The sequence below is a fragment of the Clinocottus analis genome, unplaced genomic scaffold (genome assembly GCF_023055335.1).
Source record: "Clinocottus analis isolate CAN_PGR_092001 unplaced genomic scaffold, fCliAna1.0.p SCAF_20, whole genome shotgun sequence".
Taxonomy (NCBI): Eukaryota; Metazoa; Chordata; class Actinopteri; order Perciformes; family Cottidae; genus Clinocottus; species Clinocottus analis.
This window is the reverse complement of record NW_027175932.1, coordinates 5,748,089-5,774,227: the sequence shown is the minus strand read 5'-3', so window position 1 is coordinate 5,774,227 and position 26,139 is coordinate 5,748,089. Positions and strand designations below refer to the sequence as shown.

Sequence of the window (26,139 nt, the reverse complement as noted above, 5' to 3'; positions counted from 1 at the left end):
GAGCTATGATAATTTATATTCAATGTTGAAAGGGCAATCTGGAAAATATATAATTAGTTAAGCAAGTCCAAAAATAAATAATGATCACCTTTGACATGGTGTTATATTGCTCCTTTCAAGCAGAATTGAAAGTACACTATGTTGTATGCATCCTGCTTTAGTTAAATAAACCAAGAAACTCAGAAATGGACCGCTTTTGTGGACCGCTAGTTTCACAGGAATGTTGGCAGAACATAAAAGATAAGCAAACACGTATTGATGGCAAATTATTTTCAGAAACAATAAGTGGCAAAGTGTGCAAACCAAATAGAAACACTTCAGAGGCTTGTGCTTTTGAAAATCGGACATGTGGTGAACGCAGACAGGAAAACAGAGCAGTGAACGCTTATTATTGGCTTTATTTACTACTTTAAAGAGCTGCCTTAAAAAGCTACTATCAGACACATCTTCAGACAACCGACTCAAAACCCAAGTCTCTTACAGTTTCTGTTGTCACAACAAGTGTCACTTTATGTCTCTAAATAAATAAGACCGTAGAGGCGGCGGTTAAAACCGAGCAGGAGTGACTTTCATAAAAATCAAAGCTGGAGGGACAATTTGAAAGGTAGAATAAAAAGGACAAGAATCGATGGTGGTTCAGCAACTTGAACTTTGCTCGATAGAAGCCATTTGGTGCTGTTGTGTTGTGTGATTGCTTTGTGCTTAGGGACCATTAGCTAAAGGTACTAACAAAGTGCACAACACAAGGTCTTTGCTAACTCCTCAAAACAACCCCCCGCCCCCCGTCTGCCAATCTCTGAAGCGAACCACTTCAAAGCAGGACTCTCTGGGGCCGAGGCAGAAAGCAGCTTGTGGTTTTGTCTTTTCTTTTTTGTTGTTGTTGCGTCTTATCTCGTTTTAAAAAGCTGTATTCTGTTGTTGTTGATTTCTGTATTTCCGCATTGTTGTCAGTAATTTGTTGATCATTCACTCACGTGGCATCACCACATCACATCACGGCGACATGACTCCACATAGCACCCACACCTCATCGCATCCATCACCAGTCATGGTCACTTCATTCGGGCTTGTCTCTCCACTGTGGTCACGTTAAGTTTGAAAGAATCATGTATGAATATAACCATGTATCAAAAGTGTAACTATGCAATGTAAAAACTACCATAATGCATTGATGTGTGTACTGTAGGGTCTTTCCCATGCTGGAAACTGGTGAGCCTTCTTGTTGACACATGTAATGCATCTGTGTTCATGTGAAAAAAAACAGTTCTTATCATGTTGCATGCTTTGGCTTGGCAGTGATCCGAAACATAGCTCCCTGTCTATCTGTGTGTGTGTGTGTGTGTGTGTGTGTGTGTGTGTGTGTGTGTGTGTGTGTGTGTGTGTGCGTGTGCGTGTGCGTGTGTGCGACAGTGTGTCACTATGGTACACACAGCATATGCTGGATAATTGACATACTCTAGGAAAACACACAACACTCTGCACTATAATAGACAGAAAGTCACAAAACTTAAACATCCCAGGGTTTGTGTGTGTGTGTGTGTCTGTGTGTGTGTGTGTGTGTGTGTGTGTGTGTGTGTGTGTGTGTGTGTGTGTCTTCCAAACACACACACAAATATAAAACATAAGCATGGCCAGGGGAGAATATCAGTGTTCCATGAATATAAATACCATAGTCATCCTTTACGTTTCTCTACATTGCGGAACTACAGTTCCCATAATGCTCTGGGGGATGTAAATAGGGATTCAGTGAGTTTCCATGTGGCCTACAACTGGAGCATCACTTTATATTTAGCCTATAGTTATTTACATCTTGGAAAATTGGCATGATTAAAAGTATGTCAGATTAGCTGTTAGCACTTCCTGTTGCAGTGTACCGGTGGATGCAGGTTCCAGAGTTATAAGGACCACCTCTTTTTCTCTGAATTCTAAGCAGCTTTATGGATATTTTTAATTTCACGCTCGATCTAAATATATGTGTATTATGTGTGTGTGTGTCTGTGTTTGGATTTAAATCACTTACAATTCCCAGAAAAAGAAGAAGAATACTAATTTTTGACACACACACACTGCATCCATTTTTTGAGAATGACTGAAACCCTGCAAAAAAAATCTACAAAAGCCTCTCATAAATATCAACGCACGTGAATTCTGTTATTTTGCATGAGTGAGGGGATCCACTCGCCACCACACGAGGCCTGATCGACATCTAAAAAAGGCCAACTCATTGCCTCTTCGTGTGCGCTGCCTCCACTTCAGGATGTACTGAAAACCTTGTTTCGCACACTGAACCTGACAGACAAAGTGCAATCATTGATATTTCATTTGCAGCACTCTTTCTACTGAGAGTAATTCAACCCTCTGAGTCAGAGGGGTCAGCTCACAAAAGGGCACCGGCGTGCACTCCTACAAGAACTCATTGCACTAATTTGAAGCTATACTTGCTCTTCGGTTTGTATCTATCTCCACCCGGGGAACTTTATCCGATCAGTTAGCAAACAGGGAAACAAACAGGTAATACCTGGATGTGTGGGATCATTTAAATGAGGAGGACGTCGGAAGTTGTGAACGGAAAAAAAAAGAGAGTTGAGGATTTCACTGTCACATATAATGAGGACCCTACGGAGGATGGAATTTCACCCTGACAGTCTGGTCGCTCTTGCCAAGCTTTAAGGAGGCACTAGAGGGTTTAGCGACTATCGGGGATTTGTATTCCGGGTCACCGAGTCAGATCTATAATCACTCATGGAAGGGGCTGATGGTGCGGGATGGCCGCAGCCTTTAAATTAGTGGCGTGAGCCATCTTCTGCTGCAGTGTGCTCAAATTGCACACAGGAGTTTTGTTGTTCCTTGTACAGCTCCATAAGGGACCTTACGCTTAACTTTATGCTCTGCAGCAAAACTGAGAACTGCTGCAGTCAACACACGGGGCCCCAGAAAGCTAATAAATGAAGGGAAAGCATTATTAGAATATTCTAGCAGGGAGAATGGCCCCACAGAAGAGCTATAAATAATGACACAGGAAGATGCCTGATGGACAAGCTGCAGGTAGCTACTTTGTAAAAGGCTGCTGTGTGTTCTTGTGTGTTTGCAAGAGTCCACTTTTAGAAGCCTCTCCTGTCTTTCGGGTGAACACGAGCACAATGGTGCTGTATTTGAGTATTTGCATCTAAAAGATTCACATACAAATGACTCATTTATACACACTCATTCATGAATACTGCCAGAGTTTCCAAGTGACACTACGGACGAGGAAAAAGCATCGCAAGAAACAGTTATCTGCTCGCTCTTGATAACACTTTCGGAGCATAAATGTATGTTCACGGTTTGGTGTCACTGTGTGAAGTTTACCCAAGTGTGTGAGATCTCACTCAAATCCTATCGCAAGTGTTACAGCAAAAACTGTTAAACTCCTACTTCAGAAAATTTCTTCCTCCTTCTTTTGCAAATGGTGAAAACGGCAACACAATCTGATGTGGACAGTATGTGTAAAACAAGTGCAAGTGTCAGTTTCAGCAGTGTGAGCTGGACTTCTTCCAGCAGATCAGTAAGAGTGCGGCTGTTTTCTCAGCTTTCTTGGCCAATAAAGTAGCCATTAACTTGTTGGCTCGGGTTGGTTAGAGTTGTCACTTAACACTTATAAGATCTTTTGTGCAATATCTGGCTCTGATAGAGCACGATGCAGCAGAAGTGCTCCAGACAAAGGGCACATCCCTGCCATATGGATTGACTATAGAAGAAACATTAGTGAACCTAGCTATTCAAGAAGAGCAATTCTTTTGTAAATCCAAGTTATGTTTATTTGTTTCTGATATTTAATCTAAACTAGTCACAAAAGAGGAAATACAGACAAACCAGAGATTGTTGGATGCTAATCTACCTTTCGATGAATAGTGTAATACAAGCTGACTTTGAGATACCAGGTTTTAAGTCTAGTGTTGGTCAATGTGGTGTTTATTTCAGTTCAACCGGTTAAAGCCTGGTCACAACACGTAAAACAACATACATTTTTATCAATTTCAATTCATTTCAGTGAATATGATGCGATGAGTGGATTCACCCATTTTCACAGTAAATGAACAACAGCAAGCCATCTTGACAAGCGCTGACCTTTGAGGGGAATCTTTAATCTGTGCATGAGACAAGTGGCCAGCAGAAGCAGTGAACGCGAGGGTGGATTCAAACTATCAATTTATTATGTAATTTACTGCAAGTTGTCAAGTGTATAAAACAAAAACTTGGAAGAACAGGCACAATATATACCTTATATATAATAACACGTTTGTGAAACACTATTTAAGACACACAGACAGAATGTCTACCAGAACAATGTTGATACTCAAAGACTTTTTTTGTCTCAAGAAATGTTATCTCTTGGAACGTTCCACTATTTGCATACCAAATGTTTTCGGTCTTAATGCTTGCCGTCTTACACACTTTGGCCCAGAAAGTGGGACACAATACTGTTTCCATGCTTCCACGGTACTTTACAAAAGACATTCAAGTAAGTAACAATTTCCCTTCATGGTTGAGTCCTCCACCTAATGATGGAGCTGATAAGATAGTAAACACTCACTCATTTGGTCGTAGAGTTAAATATAGACGGGCCAGTCAGCCTTTGGCAGGTGGCTGCACATATTTTTGGCTTGATACTTCAGCCTGTCGGCGGTTCAGCTGCCAAACCGACTGCTTTCCCCCACCAGCTCACCGTGTGCACAGAAAAACTGACATCTTGCTCACCATCTTAAAACCTCTTTTAAATTAGTCCTCCTGCTGTGCTCCTGACAAACGACTTGCACACACACGGACGCACACCGACGCCTTAATGAGGTATGCTATGCTAATTAGCTCGCACAATCTGCCGTAATGATTTTCACCTTCTCAGACAGGAAGTTAGTTATCAAGTTCATGAACCTCCTCTACTTTGTTTGGTTAGAGAATCTTAATGAACACGCCACAGTCAAATTAAATTAGGTACATTTTTGGAGTAATGGATTGTAAAACAATTCAAGCGTGATTTGTAGGTTCATTTAGACTTTATCAGAAATACATTGTGGTGATCTGCACTTTTTAACCCTGAGTGTAATTAAAGTTTATAACCTTATCTTTTATGATAGGCTATAAATAATCCTAAATTAAAGAAAAGGCGAGATTAAACGCTGCATCTGGTGAAGCGTATGTCTTTAGTGATGCATAAAAAGAAGGACAACAACACGTTGGGGTTATTGCCAGATCAGACTTGTGTTCATTGTCATCTGCACCTCCAAAACGTCCTCGATCACACGGGAATAAATGTGTTTCAGAGCGTTTTGGATGAAGCTGACCCCTTGAGAGATCACATTTGGACGAATGAGAGTGTTTCTGCAGGAAATTAATTCCCCTTAGGTCGCGACAAGAGTAGACAGCTGTGACAACCTTTTCTCTAATTAATCATAGGAATTAATAATAAACTGCACTAACGAGTGGAGTCGTGCGGTTTGCCGAATGAAAAGGTGACGTGGGATGACACAGCTGGAAATGCTTCGTCACTGTGGGTGGCAACTGAGACGCATAGACGTTCTATCTGTTGGGGGAGAACTACAGGAACCAGGATGCATTGCGGCAGCCCGGGAGCTGATAGAATGATTGATCTGTTGTGTTGGAGGACGTTCAGAGACATGTTGGGAAAGTGTGCCTGGAGCTCTTTTTTAGTCATTCAGGACTTGCCTTTGAGATGCGCGGCGGCCAGGCACGGACACACACACACACACACACACACACACACACACACACTGAACAGAGCTGACCGTAAAGAGCTTTTAAGATCTGCTTTTTTCCTCACACCTGCAGAAGTCTCACCTGTGTATCCGTTAAATTATATTTCACACACTTAGTATACCCTCAATCACAGTTTGCCAAATTCCTCTCACCTCTTCACCCCATGATTTAATAATTGTCCTCATCCCCCTCTTTCTGCGTCTCTCTCGTCGTCGCACGCCGCCTCAGCTGGAGAAAGTGACCTTGTCGGCTTTCTGTTCTGTTGTCATGGGAACAGTGGGCACAGCAGGGAGATGTGGCACAGCGTTAGGTGTGTCTGAGTGCACACATGCACATGCTTGGGATTGTTTCTGTCCTCCGTTATTGTGAAAAATCCCAGCACAACCAGTTCGCCTCTTGCTTTAGTGCCTTGTTTCCCGCTTGTCATTTTCCTATTGGCACAAAGGGTTGGTCTCTCGGCCAATCAGAGAAGCACTCATGTGTGATTCTCTTTAAACCCATCCTCTAGGAGTGTAGCCTAAATTCACCCCGAAAATTGGACTCAGCACTCAGCAGAATTGTGAATGAATGAAAGCAGATTTGAAAGAGTGTCAGTGCTCGGAGTAATTTCTAATTAAAGTGATGCCACGACTAATTTATTTCCCCGCTAAGGCGTGATTTATGCAAGACAAAACCGTGACACCAAATCTGCTCCCGCCCAGCCGCTCGCTCAAAGACGTCCTTCGCTGTTTTTGATGCACGTGGGCCTCGATTGGGCAGAAAGACGACCGCCTGCTTTCTTCGTAGCTCTGCCGCATTCCTGCAGTGTCACGTCAGCCCTCTCTTTAGCAGAACGGCGGTACGGCGGTGAGCGTCAAACGTTGAGATCTGAGAGCTTCTCCTCCTCCTCCTCTTCTCTCTCCGCTCTGCAGCTTATCTCAGCATTGTGAAGCGAGCGGAGGGGTTTTTATTACAGAGGAGATTTAATAAAAGCACAACATTTTGATGACTTTGCTGCAGCGCCTCTTGTGTGTCTCAGAATCAGCAGTCTTTTAAGTTTCAGCCTTTGTATAAATGTCAAGGCTCGGTACTTAGATCTTCTTTGACGCACACATGCTGCTTTTAAGGGCAGGAGGAACGCTGTGGAGTGTCAAAGCGAGTTTGCAAGCAATGAGGAGTGCTGCTCAACATGTGGAAACAGTAAACCCTCACGAGCAAACTGGGGTTTGGTGGAATTAAAAATATGTAGATAATAGTCTATAAGTTACTAATACTACTATTACTATTACTGCTACTACTACTAATAATAATACAATGACTAATGAAAAACTTTATTCATGTAGCACCTTTCCATACCACGGTTTACACGGTGCTTCAAGCTATTTAGCGTTAGTTAAGCATGTGCTACATATGAATAAACACTTAATGCCTCAATAATAAAGCATTGTTCCAACCTGAACACTCATTAGTAACTCATTAGTATTCAATTCATACAATGTTTTATTCTTGTTTAATAAGCTTGACTATGAAGCATTTGCTATCAAAACAATTAAAGGCAAAATCATGAAAGTGATCATTATAAAACAATAAGAGCAATATAACCATCAATAAAACTATACAAATGAAGCAAAAGGACATAAAACATATCAATTAATCATAACAATTCAAATTAAGGTAGGATGGTAAAACAGAAGGATAGACGATAAGTGTATTTTAAGTGTTAAATGAAGAGATATTTATCCATCCTAATGGCAGGAACACAATGGAGTTGGTCATTAAACTGACTCACTGGTCCCTGGAGGCTACTGCCAGAATACACTGAAAAATGCTGCAGGAAGTAATGACAAAACCATAAATACAGTACATTTGTATTTTCTGCAGGGGCAGACAGTGAATAATAATAATAAAGAAAACATTAAATGCCTAATGCATGTAGTTTCTCAGACTCTTTTCTTTGGGAGGGGTGGGGGTTCTGATCATTTTGTATAACTTGCTGCATCACGTTCAACAACGGTTTGGGTCCCTAGTACCGACTCACTTGTCCCCGGAGGCCCTGTTCCTGCCGTGATCTCCCCAGCAATGTGTCACAGGAAGACTTACTATGCAGCACCTAAAGGCCTTTCTGTGCCAGCAGAGTCTCTGCGAGAAAAAACAAACAATAAATGCACATTTTCTTCCCGCAACGTATGAATGAGGCAATCGTTACGGGCCAAAGTTTTATTCTGATTATGGTCTCACTTCTCAGCCTGAATACAGATCTTTTGATTTGCCAGCGGCTCAGATGAATGTTCCGGCTATAACCATCAGAAAATTATGATTTTGAGCACAGCGTACAGACTCTTATCTGACCTACAATAAGCATCCTTCTGTTCCACACTATCTCAATTGTTCCCTCTCTCTCTCACACACACACACACACACACACACACACCCCCACACACACACACACACACAAGGTAGTATAAATGATCTTCCTTTGCCCTCCACTGTTCCTTTCTTCGTCCGTCTTTAATGGCCTGCCATCTTATTAGTCTCCATCATCTCAGGGGTCCCAGCATACCCATACTCCCATTCTGCAGGCCAGTCAATAGCTCAACTCCGGCCTGCCAGTGCTGTGATAAATAGTCCCGTGTGTGTGTAGATGTGTCTGTGTATGCAAGCAAGAGACGGTGAGCCAAGAAAAAAAGGGCATAATGTCCTGGGATTAGTTTGTCTTTCAGGTCTTTGTGTGTCGCTGTACCTTTTGTCTACATTGCCTGCAGCGCACACATGTAACTCCCCTCTGGACGGCAGGGGGTGCTGATGAGTAACACAAGTCCTGGCAGTCAGACACGTCCATCTGTCCACACGCTGGCTGCACATTTTGTCCTGACCTTACTGCTTTTTGGCCGTCAGCCCGTGGTTTTCATCCTCTGTCCTTCCACCTAGTCCCCGTTAAGAAGTCAACGACTGCAGTTTGATTATTTGAGCCCAGTGACCATCCCTTTTCATCCACATAGTCCACATCATGGCAGCCGCTGCCAGCGAGTTACAGCACGCCTCATTTGTGGAGAGAAATCGAGAGCCAAATGCCCCAAAAAGCAGGCATCTGGTGCATTCAGCTGCTCAACCCATCAGCTCCAGAGGTTGTGGTGAGGGCAGAGTGTGAGCTGTAAATCTCCTGCAGGTTCAAATGGAGGGAAGAATTAACAATCCGCTTCCTTTTGCAGTGCTCGGGTAGAAATGAAAGAGGCACTAAGAGCGTGGAAATGTGAGGCTCTGGCCGACCTTTTAAATACAAAATATGCACATCTTTATCATGTGTGAATCACTTTACACTCAAGTGCTGTTATCTTTTTTATTTTTTGGTGGGAGGATGGATTCTTTTCCCCCCTTGTCTCTGTAAATAAAGGGAGAGCGTTAGAGGCCAGTTGGAAGCAGCATTAGCTGCTAATACTGGTGTTTCTTGCCTTGTGTCGACTGCTCTGCTCATTAACTTTACTGTCAGCTTTGCTGTCATCATTATCAGTCAAAACGCTTTTTCTGTGAGTGTGTTCTTTTCTGTTTCGTGGGTTTGTGTGCTCTCTGCGAGTCGGTGTTTGTCCTCAGCCACAGCTTGTTTGTGAGGTTCAGGAAGCAGCGCTTTGTAACACCTGCGAGTGTTTGCTCAGTAGTGGGATCAAGTAGCAGACGGCAACACCTGCTATTTCAATGTGTCAGCTACATATTGAGTCATATTTAGGAATCTGATCCATTAGAAAACGGGACAGCTATTACGAAATTGTTTAGTATTTTCTTTGAGTTTATCCGAGGTAAGGTGGGCTTCCTTTTGAACAGATAGTTCAGAACTCATTTCCAGCTATGAGGCCAGAAAATGAGAGCTTGACTCAAACACAACCGTGACTGTGTATTGCCTTTGCGCTGCCGGGTGCCGCATTGAACATCTGGGTTTTGCTGTTGTTGCCAGATCATCCCTTTGCATTTCACTTCATCCACGCCACAAGCAAGTACAACACAAACCTAAACAAGTGCAGGAGCACGAGAGAGTGAGAGGTTCACGTAAAACAGGCAGGTACTAACAGAGAAGAAATACGCAAATGTGCACGTTATCCTGCACCTCGGCCTCGCCTCCCAGTCCCGGACGCAGAGAAGCAGGTAGCGATCTAACGGGTACAGGTTGTTCCCTACTGTTCCCTGTGAAGGGACATTAGGTGTACCCGGCGTGGGTGACACTGTCAGGTTCCGCTTACATCACCGGGTGGAGTCCTTGTCCTGACAGCTTGCCGACAGCCTCACAACGGTAGATCAACAAGGTAATGAGTGGAGAGGAGGATGTGGAGGAGGACACGAAAAACTGCTGACAAGGCGACCTGCCGCTGCTGTCGCCTCGCTCACTTTAATAAGAGATGGGGAATGACGAAGAGGCGATGAGGGTGAGGGAAGGAGTGTAGTCGAGGCTTGGATTGTGGAGGGGAATTTAATGATCTAGATGCTTGTTTCCATCCGGCAAAAAGACATCCTCAAGTGTAATATCTTTTCTCTGTTTTCAATATATGTGTTTAGTTTTAGAAATGGGGAGGATATATGTTTTTAAAAAAGGATAAGAAGGAAGACATACCCGCGAAAAATGAAAACCCCATCTTCAGACGACTGAATGCTGATGAAAGGAAATGTTTTATAGAGCATCCCTTTTTACTCTGTCATGCTTTTGTGCACAGTGTGCAGCCCGTTACCATGACTTCAGCTGTGTGTGTGTGTGTGTGTGTGTATGTGTGTGTGTGTGTGTGAGTCATCTTTGCAGTGTGTATGTCAGGCTGTGTCATTCCTTGTCAGTTCAAGGCTTGTTTTGAAGAGGTGATGGGTGGTCAAAAGGAGTTACTTGTTAAAACAGACCCGGCGGTGCCAGTCTGAAAAAGATAGAAAAAATAGAAAATCCACTTTTATGTTGGACAGAACCACGCAGAAGCCTTCAAGATGAAGATCTATTACAGGCGCTTGATCATAAAAAAGCAGGAAAAAGAAGCTGAAAACTGTGTTAATGACTCACAAGCATTCAAAGCGCGGCTTCTCCTCGCAGAACTTCGCTTTGACCTTGTAATGTAAAGGACGTTGTTGGTGAAGTCAGACTTATTATTGCGGATCTGTGTCCTTCTTTTATTTGGTTCCACTCTTTCACCCCATTCGGTCACCATAAAACGCACCATTAGTTTGCTTCTACAGTAACCCACAAAGCCCATTTCTGTGATAGACCGGCTCTGACATTGCCAAGCAGAGCCGTCGCTCTCGAGCGACCCACGTCTCCGCCAAAGTCAGAGAAAAGATTGAACGTGAAGGTCCGCACAGGCGTGGACGGGCTCTCACTCTGGAAGAAAAACCTTTCACATTCCACTGAGATGTAATTGAATTTTCCTGCGCCGCTCTTATCGGCTCGGTGATGGGATAGCGTCTCACCATCTTCAAGTGGAGAGTCAATGGAAACACGACGCTGGTCACCTCCCCCCAAATCTTTATTTTTTGCCGTAGAATGAGCACAGTGTAACATTTTTTGGGTTACCCTTCCCTTAAAAGCAATTTCACCGATGATGGGAGACTGATTTGGAGTGTATGAGCGTGTGCATGTGTGTGTGAGAACAGTGGCAGATAATAGAGAGCCCGATGACAGACCATGCCTCTTCTGCCTCGGCTCCGTCGTCACAATAAACAACCTCCTCTCGAGTTTTTTTTTTCTTTTGTAGCTGGTGACAAATAAACCCCGTAAGGGAAATGAAAAGCTTCACGCTGTAAGTCTGTGCACATAATCTGGAGACTGGAAAGAAAAAAAAAAGAAAATGACAGCATTAGCTGTTTGTTGGTTAGAATGACTTGCGTGCTCAAGCAGGAAGTAGTGTGATGTTGTTACAGCACAGTGATATAAAAGGGTTAGCGGGCGTAATGATATTAATGACCAGGGTTTTCATCCTGTCTCTGAGCAGTAGATATTGCAGTATTTAAGTATCAACAACTTACAAGCTTCCTTCAATTACTGCAAGGCTCTATTTGTATAAACTTGGAAAAAGAGCTTATTGTATATACTGTTATTATTAGTTTCATAATTAGCTCACTTTAATCCCTTTTTACTTTTGCTAAAGATGATGTATGATGTTCCAGGCTATTGATATTTTACTATATATATATGATACATCTCGCCTGTAGTAGAGCACACTGAACCCCTTGTATTTATGTGTGTGTGTGTTTGTCTCATGGTCGCCCTGTATTATGGTTTGACAAGCCCTGCTGTGTTTGGCTGCATTATAGGTTCCAGGCGATGCTGTGCTGAGTCTGTGTATATGTTTATCAGATGCCAAATGTGCTGCTCTGTTGTTCTGTTTTCACACACGGATCCAACAGATCGTTCTGTACGTACGGGGTAACCTTCACGCTGTGAGGCCGCTTTGACCATTTTGAACATTTTGACTGTGTGTGTGTGTGTGTGTGTGTGTGTGTGTGTGTGTGTGTGTGTGTGTGTGTGTGTGTGTGTGTGTGTGTGTGATCACCAGCAGGTTTTTTAGGTTGCTGAAGGTGCAGGAAGTGGATTGATGTTTTTCCATTTCTGTTGACATCACATCACACACTACTGCAGTAAAAACGGCTTAAACTTTATCCGATTCTGCTCTGAATATCACAGCATAGCATTTGGTTTGTGCAACAAAGTAATTCAGTTCATATCAAAAACATCTCCGACTGTCATCTGTTTACTATATCCACACATATAGCAAGCAGGCAAGAGTAATCTGCAGGAGAAGCGTATTGTCAGCTGCCAATACCAAAATGAATGTTGTGTATCCAAAAGATGACTGTGCAGTATGATAACAGGACACGTCTACCTTCAAAACAGAGAAATAGACAATCACAATCAACACAATCAGAAACTCAGCCTTGTTGACTGACTGCAAAAAAGCTATATTTTTCTATAAAAAGTGTATAAAATGACTACTGTGTAAAGATTTGCTGACTGTGTCAAATGCTTAGAAAATGATCACCCAACTTCACAGTTTCCCTTAGCAACCGCGCTACTGTAATTGTTTTAGCAGCTGATAATTAGTCAATCTATTCATCGTTTCAGAAAAAAAGTTAATGGGATCACCTTGAGCTCAGTCAAGATATTAGCTCTGCGACAAATTATGTATTCCTTCCTTGCCTGTGTCTTACATTTACAACATGTTTCACTGGTGGTCTCTTCAAATATCCTGGAATCTATATCCTGCAGTTACTCTTCCATTTCCATATCTCAGCCTGCCTTTCATCATTTTTATCTAAATCATTTTGGAGATATGGTCCATGACTGTTAGCCTTTCTCTCCCATTTGTGGATCTGTGTTTTCTGCTGCCGAGACTGCTCCATCCTGTCGCCCTCCCGCTCTGAAATATCACAGTGAGTCCATGGTTATTTTTTAAGAAACTTTCAGCTCCTAACTTTTATTTGATCGCTGAAGCTCTCTCTCCTCCTGGATGTAACGACATCGGTCCACGTCGGTAGCTGCCTCTTATTCGCCACGATGGTCCAACAACTCCTTCTGTCATTTGGAGAATCCGACTATGGGTATTTATTTTATGTCAACCAGGCCATTTAATGGACCCGATTCATCTCCTTGTCCTTCCTGGATTCTTCCTCTTTGGTCACTGTTTATCTGTTGACAGTGGTGATTTCATCACTGCTATCTTGTTGGTCTTTTTTCTTCTTTATTTGAACTTGCATACACTGATTTGGTTTTACTTGTTCTTTTCTTGTGTGATAGAGTTTAGAATAATACTGGTGCCATACTAACCATCCAAAACTTTCATTCATTCTTTCAAAAATCAAGAAACACCCCCTTACTCTAAACTTTTCCATCCAGCTCTCAAACCTAAAATAGATTCTGGGATGAGCCTTTAATTCCACTAATATTACTGAGGGCTCAATGGCTTACATAAACACCTTAATCAGAGTAAACTTGTTAATTCCAAGAGAAATGTCATTACATTTGAGAGCGTAATATCTATCTGCTCATGCTCGCCCACATATATTTATATAAAGCAGCTCCCGGGAGACTCCAGATCGTGGTGGGTGCTGTGGGTGGCTCGTCTTCTCCTATTCAGTAAGCGCATGAGTAAAAAGTACGGTACTGAAGTCAACTCATAGTTTAGAGTTCAGTCTTTGGTCTTGTTTCATCTTCCTGCTCCTTCTCTTCGTCCATCTCTTTCTCATAATGGGTAAGCTATACTCCAACATGTTGGCAATGTGTAAGCAGGCTTTAAAGCTCTTGATAACTTGATTTTTAAATCTCTCTTTTCTCCTCTTAACTCTTATCTAAGAGATCTAAAAATGTACAGTTGCCCCGCTATTTCACAGCAGTGGCTTTTTCAATTCTTTTGTTTCACTTCCAAGTCTGAATTGCTGAAAACGCAGCCAGAATTTAACTGGGGTGACAACCCGCACTTTCATTATAACCACTGTGCAGTGGATTGCAATGAATAAAATACTGTACAAGCTGAATCATCTGACACTCATGATGCTGTATTACTTCAGAGCCACGGAGAAGTGTCCTTGATACGTTTTATTGCACTAGTTTCTCCTACTAGTGAGTCGGTATATAACTGCAGCAAGTTGCTGTAGAGCACTCAAATCAATAGTGTGCACGGTAGATTTGTCTAACATCTTTTGTAAACTGAAGAGAAAACTGCCGACTTGTGGAGATATTTCTGAGCCATCTCCAGTATTTTCAAGCTCCTGTGATTCAGCATCAAAGAGCCTCTGTCATGCGGCCCTTGAAGTATTGAACTGTGTTGCTTAAAAGAGGCAAATTCAAACAAGACACTCGTGCATCGGTAAACCGCCTGAGGATATTTTCCGATAAGTAAAAAAAAAAGAGTGAGCCGAATAAAGGGAAGAAAAAAAAACAGTTATTTTCCCCCGATGAGCCACATAATAGGCAATTAGCTTGTGAAATCATCAGGGTGGAGGGACGGCTCAGTTGTTTGTTCCACTCACAACGAGGCAAAGCAGAACCCATATTCTTTCTCCAGGCATTGTTGTTCTTGAGCACTTCCTTTTATTTCTGCTTCTCTGTTAGGCGCCCATAAACAGTAGCATTTGCCACGAGGTATAAAAATAGTATTGTGATTCATATTCGTAACAAGATGTGAATAAGAACTACGGAAATAAACGCGATTAAGACACGAGATGGTTAGAATGTGAAGCAGGCGCTATGTTCTGGACACACTGTACATGGCAGCGTGAGGTCTTCCTCAGCAGGGATTGTTCAAGCAAGGGATGATGTCATTTCAACCACAGCCAGCGTGTGCTTTCTGAATTTGTCAGAACACTTGCAAATGTATAATGTTCATATTGGACCAGTGTGTACACTGCACAGCATTTGGGTCTCAAAGTTTCAAGGGTCACATGACCGCTTTATCCATGAATCTGATGACTTTGCACACCCCAATTTAGTCCAGATGCAAAACTTTTGGATGATGGAAGATTACATTTTGTACACACATTCATGTATCCTCGTGATTTTAGTGTTCCACCTTACTTGTGTCTGTATGCCATCTCTAAGGATATGATACTTCCTCAATTAGAAAAAAAAACATAAAAGTAATTTAGGCATGTCTCCAAAAGTAGTACAACAGTATGCACTTGTGTCTCTTTAAGCAGATGGGGGTGATATTTATGAATGGCATTCTGACATCAAGTGATGAATGCCTGTCATTTTCCATCCTTGAAGTCATGACCCTGATAACTGAGCTGTGTATATATATATATATATATATATATATATATATATATATATATATATATATATATATATATATATATATATATACATATATATATATATATACTTTCTATCCCTTCGTTCATTTCTCCACATCCCGGGGCATCGGCTTTTGAAGAGATTCAACTTGAAATCCTGTCTTGCATATTTCTCAAACCCAACCTGTTTTTATACCCTGTGCTCTGTTGTTGCTGGAAAGATGTTACATTGACATTGCATGGGAACGCCTGTGGTTATAATGGTCTGTGTGTATTGCGTACAGTATGTGCAAGCAGTTTGTTCTGAAATCCTCCAGGGCGGCCATCCTTATTCAGTCTTAAAATTCAACACGGTAAATAAAAGCCAACCCCTTTACAGCAGGAGGCAGGAATCTGAGCCGTGTGCCATTTTGTAGTCTCACCTCAACCTGCTCACCCTGTGATACTTATCACTGGCCCGCCATAAAAGAAAGTCCGTATGGGATTTTAACAAGAGCTGAAGGCGGATCCTGTGCTTTTTAGAAACATAAACTGGTCGACATTGATCTCCGTCCATCTTCAGCCTGGAATGTATGGATTACATATAAAAATACGGAATTGCCTCTCTTTTTTTACGCCAGGTTCCTTCCCGTCTCTTTGCCTCTTTCTTGCTAAACAGTCGTCCCACTCAAGTGAGCGCACAATTGATCGGCATCTCCATAAGCAATCCATCCATGCAGGATTGATCTCATGAGGCCAGCAGAAAGCACAAAGAGAATGCCACCTAGCATGCATCACTGCACGTCAGCTCAAGGTGAATTTCACAGGGTGGAGTCAGCCATGCTTCGTATAGGAGCATAGTAACTTCATGCATATTTGATGTATATTTAAGTATTCAAATAGCTCTTTATCACCTCATTCTTTCTGTTTCATTACATCTTAGACAATATTCCATTGTTTACCTGATCAGTGCCATTCCAGATAGGCCAATCAATTTTTTTTTTCTTTTTCAAAATGACCTTTCCCCCTTGCGTGCTTTAAATCACACACAAATACAAATTGACTTCTTGTCCTTGGGGAAAGAAAAAAAAAAGCACAGAGAATGTTAACCATGTGATTCCCCCAGTGTCTATCTCATGATTTAAACATGTCACGGCTATATATGGAAGCCATTCAAACACAAAAGCTTCTTTAGACAGTGTGGCCAAGAAAGTGCTGCAGATATGTTTCCTCGGTCCTGTTCTGGCCTTCACTGCCTGCTTTGCAACAAGATGGTGGGTCTTATGGGAGCGAGGCCGCTGCAGATGAGTGTGGACAGCAGATGTGTTTCCGTTTGACCTTGATCAAGGAAAACAAAGACTCAAAGGCTCGACGTGGGTTTTCATCTGTTTAGAGAATGAAACCCAGAAAGATGAATATATATATATATATATATATATATATATATATATATATATATATATATATCTATATATATATATATATATATATATATATATATATATTTACAGTCTTTAATCTCTCTACTAAAGGGTCTGTCCTTTTGTATCATGCTGTCAAAATGAGGAGAGGGTATACAATGCTTTGAACTTTGTGTCAAACTGAAAAGATGGTAGTTACTACAATTCTCATAATGCAGCTTGTTGTTTTTCTTCTAGCCCTTTAAGCCCTCTCCTTAACCCTAAACCTTGTACATGGGGATTATATATTATTGTAGCCCTGATTTTTATGTTTAATTTGATACCCAACATGTTTTTGGGGGATGTATACCTTTTTTTCCTTCTTTATTTGTACCTTGTGACCTGATATAAAAGGGTCTCCATTTTATACATATATATAAAATGCCCATCTCTCTGGCTGACCAATAAATCAATTTTATTCTATTTTTTACATCAATATTATTTGGTGGGATCAGGCTTTCATTCTTTCATTTCCTGAGTCAGAGCTTCCTCTCTGTACCTCTGGCACCATCATTCTCATCTCCTCATTATTCATATCCACACAGCCATACCCAGTGTTAAGGGAAATGGATAAGAGTAGTCAGATAACATAATTGTTGCTATGACTGATGTAAAGCATTAGTTTGCAATTAAAGTAATCAGCTATTTAGTTACAATTTCAAATTCGCAATCCATCACAAGCGCATCACAGTGAGAGCAACGTGGGCCCGGGGCACGAGCAAAGAACTCCTCATCCACATTGAAGGAGCACCTGCGTTCACACAGCTCCACAACACTGGTTGGTGGCACGCATCAGAGAGAGAAATTAACAAGCTTGTAGCTGGTAACGTGGTGGTGAGAACACCAACTGTAGAGTCTCCATCTCCAAGTAAGATTATTAATACAAAAAACTGTGATCTGTAGCATCGAGGGAATGGTGCCTGACAGAAAAAACATATTTGCTCGCTACATCGCTATGATAAAGAGCTGTAACTCAGATATTTGCTTCCTGTTTAAGGGGAAGAATGCAGCATTTGAACATGTAATCATACCTTGAACATCAAATCCCTCAGTGGATATTCTCTGTTGTGCATGGGGCACTACACTGTTTTTACTTCTTGCAGAAAGTTTGATGAACTTCAAAAACCCTTTGGTGATGTATTCAACCCAGTTGCTCCATACATTACCCTCTGCATTTATCAGAGGAAAGAAATATGCTTATTTATGTAGAATATTCTGCTTCCAGTCCTTGTATTCTCATGAACTCATTTATTCTGTATGAGCAGTAGGATAATAGATACACCCATGTGATATATATATACATAGATTGAAAGAAACTAGAAAGCATAGCATGCAAGCAGCTTCTTCGGGGATCTCATTTGCGATGACTTCTGCTGATATGTTTTTTTTCTCACATGATGCCCTCGTCAGCGACTCTTTGGCTGCAGTCCACCAGAGGAAAGCCCCTTTGCACCCCACTAGTCACACGACAAGATATCTCATCCCTGCTGCTGCACACCTCGACAATGATGATGCGGCAAAAGCTGCACGATCAAGGTCAATGAAAGTCGAAACAGACCATAGCGACTGGGCACATTATCAAGAAAGACGCTGGTCTTCCGGTCGGATGTCATCGCCCTCACACTCGGTCCAACATAAGCTCAGTGACTGTAGTCAGCACTGGGTCTCTCGTAATACTATGTCGTTCTAGAGAGCACGGACAAAACTATCCTGTCATATCATTTGGAGGACGTGTTGATTTTATGCAATGTTCCAGCTTGATCAGCTATATTTGTAAAAGGCTGTTGAACAGCTGATGCATCAGCACTGAAAACGTAATAATATGACACTATAAATCACTTAAGATAATACTTTTACATACAAATGCTTATATGACAACACACATTAAAAACTGCATGTCTGAACACACTCTATTCACATACGCTCAGCATAATCTTTCACATCCCTGCAATGCTGCAAAATGCCACACAGTTGCAAAGGCCGCACATATGGAAATTTGCGTGCAGCCAGAAGCAAAATGAAGCCGATGCTCTCCTGCACCCCCGATTCAAATCAATGTTGTCTGACAACTCAAGCAAGGCAGCACACATAACCAAACTCACATGCGACTACGGCACCGGCTTGTTAGCGATCATGGCAGAGAGAGCGAAAAAGACATAAGCGAGCGCTGTAATTATATTCTGGACAGAATGCATTGAGGCCGCCGCGCTCGCTCATCCGTCTTCAATACTGACGCATGTAAAGATGAGAGGAGAGAGAGAGAGAGAGAGGCAGCAGGGCTTGTCTCCGCCTCGTCAGTCAAGTTGACACCTGGAACCGCTCAATCTCCTTACCTGGAGGAGGACACAGTGGCAGTGAGTGTGTGTGTGTGTGTGTGCTTGTGTGTTTGTGTGTAGAAGGGACGGTTGGACAGAGAGGATGACAGGGAGCCTGACGAAATGGATGAAAGGAAAGAGGATGAGAAAAGTTGATATGCAGAGAGGGAGTGAGAGTGGCAGACTTAGAGGTTGGAGGAAAGGGAAGCCGTCGTTGGAGTTGTTGACAATGATATGCTTGGCATAAATACACACACACACGCACGCATATATTACATTATCAGTCATTTAATATGGAGAGCTTTTTTTTAACCGCGTCCCCTCACAAGAAAATCCCTTTGAAAACCTTATCCAAAGTATATGTAACTGTTAAAAAATTCCGCCGCACGTAGCCTGTTGGTTGTCAGATTATCTCCCACCAGAACAAGAGCTCCCCCAAAATGCAAATAGGAACATTTTGATTTGCAACGATGAGTGGAAGCATTGTGAGACGGTAGGCAACAGAACGACTCTCTTCCTAAAAGGATTCCTCACTTTTTTTTCCAGGCAGATCTATTTTTTGCACAAGTAAAAAGCTCACCTGCAAGCTGAGTGTTGGAGCAGCAGACTCTATATCTCTATTCATTATTCATTACTCGTACAAGCTCTATTTTAGAAGTTGTAGACCCAGCTATATCCCCGCTAAAGATACTTTCTCCGCGAGCTTATGTGCTGCCATGTGTGATGAAGATGAGAAGTGAGCCTCCTGTGCAGGAAGAGGAAGCAGACGGGATTTTGCTGCACACAAATCTGTTTGAGTCATTTTTCAGATTTAAGGCGCCGTGCACACAAAACGCAGAGCAAGTTTTTGCCACAAATACACACATACAATAGTCGGGTATGTAGAGGTTACATTTTCTTACCTGTCAACTATTTTGCCATGAAGACACAGATTTTGGTTTGTAACTTTGTCATTTCTCTGACGCCTCCACCCTCTTCTGGAGAGACTCATGCCAATGTTGTACTGCAGCACTCTGCATATGGCAGCCTGAGTGGCCTGATTTTGTGCTTCCTGACTCTGGTCTTATCCCTGTATCCAATAATCTCTGTAATAATGCGCCTCGCTGTTATCACACTGTCAACTAGTGGGTAAACCTTCCTCCAATTTAAAAGGATACTTCAAGAAAATCTGCTGATACTTAAAATGTTACAGATGACACATCTCTACAACTGAAAATTCGGAAGCAGATTTGATTTATTATCCGGATGTTGATTTATATGTGCACACATTATGCTGACAGCATGGCTCCAGTCATGGCGATGTTCAATCTGAATGATCTCAACAACTATTCAATGGATTGCCATGACATTTTGTGCACACAATCACAATACCCAGAGGATTCATTCTAAAACATTTGGTGATCTTCTGACATTGAATCTAGCACCACAAGCAGGTCAAAAGCATTCATTTATCTAATTTAATATCTCATCATTTGTTGAATGTTTGTGGTTTTCGGGTGAAATGTCTCTAAAACTACTGGATGACTTATGAACGTTTGTAGAAACAGTCAGGATTACGTGAAAGGACTTCATGGATCACTTGACCTTTCACCTAGAGAAGTGCACCAGGTCAACATGCTAATACTAGAAACACTAATGACATTCTAATTAGCCTCAGCTGTTTTTTATCAAGTGCTAATTATCAAACATCGGTACGCCAACTAAAGAGTTGTCATTTTGAAGATACACTGTGTGACTCCAGCTTACAAGGCTTTATACCAATTAATATCCTATGTAATTTCAAAAAGACATGAGGTCTGAGGCATTTTCATGTTTTTGTGATTTTCTATTGATAGGCCTTTTTTCACAGCAGCCATTTTGACACGTCATTGCAGAGTAAACACAGAGTGTAATTGATCAAATTACATATGTAGCTGTAGTATTTAGTGTGTCACAGCCAATCCAGTGAGCCAGCATGCACAATACTAAGGCTCTGACTCACCTAAACGCAACCGGGCCATAATTACACTGTGTGTTTAACTTTCAATGACACGTTACAATGGCTAATGTTAAACGAGCCTATTACGGATGTGTCCTTTAGTTGACAGATCATTTAGCTCCAATGTGTCCCTGCTAATAACACTAGCATGACAGAAAAGCCTCTACCTCAGAGTCAAACCTATGTGCAATGCATATATGACATCATTCACATGGAAACAACATTACAGCAAGTCAGAAACCGATAGCAGTGATAACACTTAAGGCAACCATGTAACAGAAAGGGACAGAGACCAAGTGAAAGTAAGCATAGATGTGTTATACTAAACCTACAACACAGAACAAAAGAGGTTTCTGGAACGGAAAAGAAAGGCTTAAAAAACAGAATACACCCAAACACAGCAGCACGGATTACCACTTCCCCCTCTGTGTTACGTTATTGTTTAATTACGCCACAAAAAGACACCTCCCACACTAACACTCATACACGCATCCATTCAAACATACAGTCCAAAAAGTGTAGACATTTTGTAATAGCTGCATGACTGTCCCCCATGTGTGTGTGTGTGTGTGTGTGTGTGTGTGTGTGTGTGTGTGTGTGTGTGTGCGTGTGTGTGTGTGTGTGTGTGTGTGTGTGTGTGTCACTTTTGACTGTCAGCGTTCTTGTTTTTTTCACATTTTCTCTTGTGAAGATTTTGCTGAAATAAATGGCTCTTGATTCTTTTTTCCCTTTTTTTTTTTTTCCGTACCCTGTGGTTGTGTCAGCTGTTCTGTGCTGTACATTTTTACTTCATTGTTTCATTGTCTGTCAGTGTCTAGACGGACAAGAGAAGCAGACAGAACAGAGCAGGTAGACAGACAGACAGAAGACCTGGCCCGGCACACAATTGGTAGCAGAGTGAGAGAGATCGTGCAAAAAAAAAAAAAAAAGGGTCAACTTCTTACCACTAACCCAGGCAGCCTGGAGAAGAGGTCAGAGCTCACCGCGGATGCAGCAGCAACCTCACTCTGCGTTTTCTCCTCCTTTCTGCAGCGATGACCTTTCTCCAGACTCGTCTATTGGGGAGGAAGGGAAGGGAGGAGAGGGGGAGCTGCAGAGTGAGGTCGAGTCACAACCACAACCTCAGCCCGAGCAACATCAGCAAGACACTCAGCCACAGATTCAACCTCCACAGCCTCAGTGTGAGCCCCAACCACAGACTCAACCTCAGCCCCAGCCCGAAACCAATCCTCAGCCGGAACCCGAACCCAAATCCCAACCTACACCGGAGCCCGAGTACGAGTACGAGGCGGAGCCCGAGCCGCACCCACAGCCTCAGCCTCAGCCTCAGCAACAGCCTGAGCCTCAGCCTCAGCCACAAGTCGAGGCTCCGAGCGAGGAGGCGGCAGAGGACGCCCCTGAAGCCCCCTCACCTTGCGGAGAGGAGCAGGTGGCGGCGGAGCAAGAGAAGGAAACGCTGGAAGAAGTTGTGGAGGCAAAGAGAAAGCAAGAGGGAGATGAGGCACAGGCCCTACAGCGCGAGAGCGAAGCAGCACAGGAAGAGGAGGAGGAGGAGGAGGAGGAGGAAGGGGGAGGAGCAAAAGGAGGTGGGGCGGGGAGGAGAGCCAGCCTGCACCACACGGCGTCGCCCTTGAGGGTGCAGCGCAACGGGGCCGGCTCACACTCCACCACCTCCGACTATGAGCTCTCGCTTGACCTCAAAAATAAGCAGGTAGGGTTGTGTTGTGGATGGGGGAGGGTTGGTGTGGCAGGTACAGTAACTTGGCTTGTGTGTATTGTACGTCTTGTGGTCTGACATGTTTGTGATATTCCTGTCTGAAGAGGAAACTTGTGTTTCGGGAGAGAAGCTGGTGTTTGATGAGATTCAGATTTTCTCGTTGTTTGCCGCACTGACCCCTATTGGCACTTTTCCAAACTGTCTCAATTAATGACGAGCTTCCTTTTCTTCATTTTCATGAACCGTCATTGTCATGTCATCATTTCATCATCGTCCTCACATGGTTTTGTCTCTCACCGAAGTTGGATGTCTTCTGAAAGTACTATAGAAGTTATAAGACAATATTTTACTGCTGTGTTGTAATTTACTGGAAGTAGAGCAACTCATGTACATTAAGTTTTATACACTGTATTTTTTTTTTTTTGCAAGCGGTCCTTACGCACACGTACACATCAGGGTAAAATAAAGACAATGTGCAAACAAATTGTGTTTGTATCTGCATGAATGGAAAACCTTTGTGTTTGTTTTTTTTCTCTGCTGCTTTATGAGATCCTCTGAAAGATGAAAAGCCCCCATTTCCATGAAGAATAAAAGCATGTGACTGTTATCTGTTCTCATCTTGTTGCAGCCAGTGAAACTGATTGGGTCTGAAACCGATATGTCTATGAACTGTGACTGTATTTAAACATGCGTGTCCATGTTCTCATGTTTGTGTTCTTATCACGCTGTTCATCAGGGGCTGGGCAATCATGACATAATCATCTCCATTTCAAGAACCATCAAACATTCGCCATTCGTTTTCCATTATCATCCATCCAACCAACATTCTCCAGTCCATGGATCTTCAACCAGGTAAGGCAGCAGAGTTGTGGGGCAAACCTGTTGGGCTCGGTCTCTCTGGGCCTGATCAGTTTTCTGCAACTCAGATCATCATTGAGATTAAGAATATGATTAGAGCTTAATCATTTTCATCATCATTTAATATTTTAAAGGAGCACTCCATCGATTTTGCACATGCAATTCAGTTTTCTGGTCACAGGCCTGAGAAAGCAGTCGTATAATGTCCATGTGGCTCTTGAAGAAATGATGTCGTCAGGGTTGTCTTGGTCTGGACTTGACACATTTAATTTTCAACAGGCCGTTTGTGTTACGAAGGAAAGTATGTGGTTAGGAGGCAGCATGGGTTCAATGAAACGCTGTTGTGTTGCATTATGGGAAAAGAATGCTCCACTGTTTTTGAAGCTTGAAGGAAGACACGTCAGTTTATTTCCCCCTCTGCTCCTTTGACACATGTTTGACACAGGTTTTACAGATTCCAGCTTCTCGGTTGTACGGATTGGCAGCTTTTCTCAGTTTTAAAAATTGACCATCTTTGGATTATGTACTGTTGGTTAGGATCTCAAGAAATCGACCTGAGCTCTGGGAAATCTTTAAATCAACAATGGAGATTTCTCTTAGTTGCAGGCCTAAATAGAACTATTGCACATCGTGCAGGTTTTTTGTCAGGTTTCAGGATGTTAATTGAGGCACAAAGGTTGCAGACGTCTCTGCTATTGACTTCCATTACTATCACTCCCTTAACCTCAAGTGACGATCAACAACCCAGAACGATCGGTAACCAGTCGCCCTGGTTTTAAAGAGCTTCACTCACCAGACTGTGAAGATAAATCACAATCCAAATGACACTGATAGTGTCAGAGGTGACACTGTCAGTCTGAAGCGTTATGGTTGATGTTTGATAAAATCCATCGCCCAAGCAACCAACGAAACAAATGAATTTGAGAGGGATGGTTGATTTATTTCACTCTCCATCAGCTCCATTTTCATTCGGTCTTTTCCGCACTCGTCGCTTAGCTTTTCAATATCTTTTGTTTTTTTTAACCTCAGCTTTTCCTCACCTATGTTTTCCTCTCACCTTCATTTTCACTCCTTTAATCTCACATCGCTCCCACTATCTCGCTGTCAACGGCGCTGGAGATACGCGATCAGCTGGATTGATCTTCTGTCTGTACAGTTGGCGGTGCAGGAGCTTGATGCACGAGCAGATCAATGTTAGAGTAATTGGATCTGCGGGGCGATACCTTGATTGCAGGGGTGGAACCTCGTGATGAAGTCTCGAGATCAACTTGTGTGTGTTTTCTTTTCAAGCTCATTTGAATATAGAACCTATTTGAATTTTTAATTATGCATTACAGTAGAACACTGGTGAATTTATATGTACATTTTCCTGCCTTGGGCAGTTTTGTTCATGAAATTAAGATGCTTATCTGTAAGATGTATTCTTATTTTTAGTGATATAAACAAAGTGTAAATTCCTTGTGCCATACAGTAACCACAACTAAGGTTCAAAGGTTATGGTTTAAAAAAAAGGTGACAGCTCTAAACTAAAGTCCATAAACCCACCACCACCAGCTCAACGCGTGTTAGTCTAAACTAAAAACTAAATCAAATCTTCACAAAAAAATATGTGATCTTACATTACAATAATCTGAATTCCTTATACATGTTTTGTCTTTTGTGTTTCTGTGACTATCCGCATTGTCATTAGCGCTGAGTCTATTAAAACTCTTCAGCCAGAGCCCGGACCAATTTACTCCACAGTTGTTCATCAAACGGAGAGGTTCTGGTAAAGAAAGGGATAAAGGTTCAATCTTAACTGACTGCAAAGCCTTTTGTTTTCCTGGAAGATGATGTCATTGGTGATTAATCCTGCTCTGTAATTGCTGCTAATCTCTGCTAAAGAAATGGAGATACCCGTGAATAAAATACATTTATCTCCATAAAGTGAAACACTCAATGGTGCAAAGTTTAATTTGATGGTACTCAAAATGCCACTTAACTGCGCAAGCGACACAAAGACATGAAAAAACAATCGATATATCTCGCAGCTTGTCCTGAAACTGCTCATGTAAAAAGGCACGGATTGGCTAATATGATGACATTGTTCAATACGTTGCTGCCGTAACGTCTCATGTCCTTTGGCCACACTAATGAGACACACAGATTCAGTCTTTCAGTAACCACCGACCTTTTTCACAAACTGACTTTGGTCAAGGATGTCTGGGCTTAACTGATCACCATCTTCTGATGACACCCAGTCTTTTTATTGTCATGCTCGTCTTGTAATACAGTCAGCATTAGTTGTGTCCCAGTTTTTCTGTTATATAATCATCTCATTAATCATGCAGATGTTTCTGTGCTGTAAGG

General features: G+C 42.2%; 1 protein-coding gene across 1 annotated transcript in view; it reads left to right on the top strand.

The window, feature by feature from the left end:
* iqsec3a (IQ motif and Sec7 domain ArfGEF 3a) overlaps positions 1-26,139 on the top strand; it is a gene marked incomplete at its 5' end in the record, with an annotated part of 83,325 nt that overhangs the window by 18,542 nt on the left and 38,644 nt on the right. Inside the window, 1 exon segment of the mRNA XM_068586109.1 lies at positions 22,248-22,926. Coding sequence (XP_068442210.1) covers positions 22,248-22,926 — 679 coding nt within the window.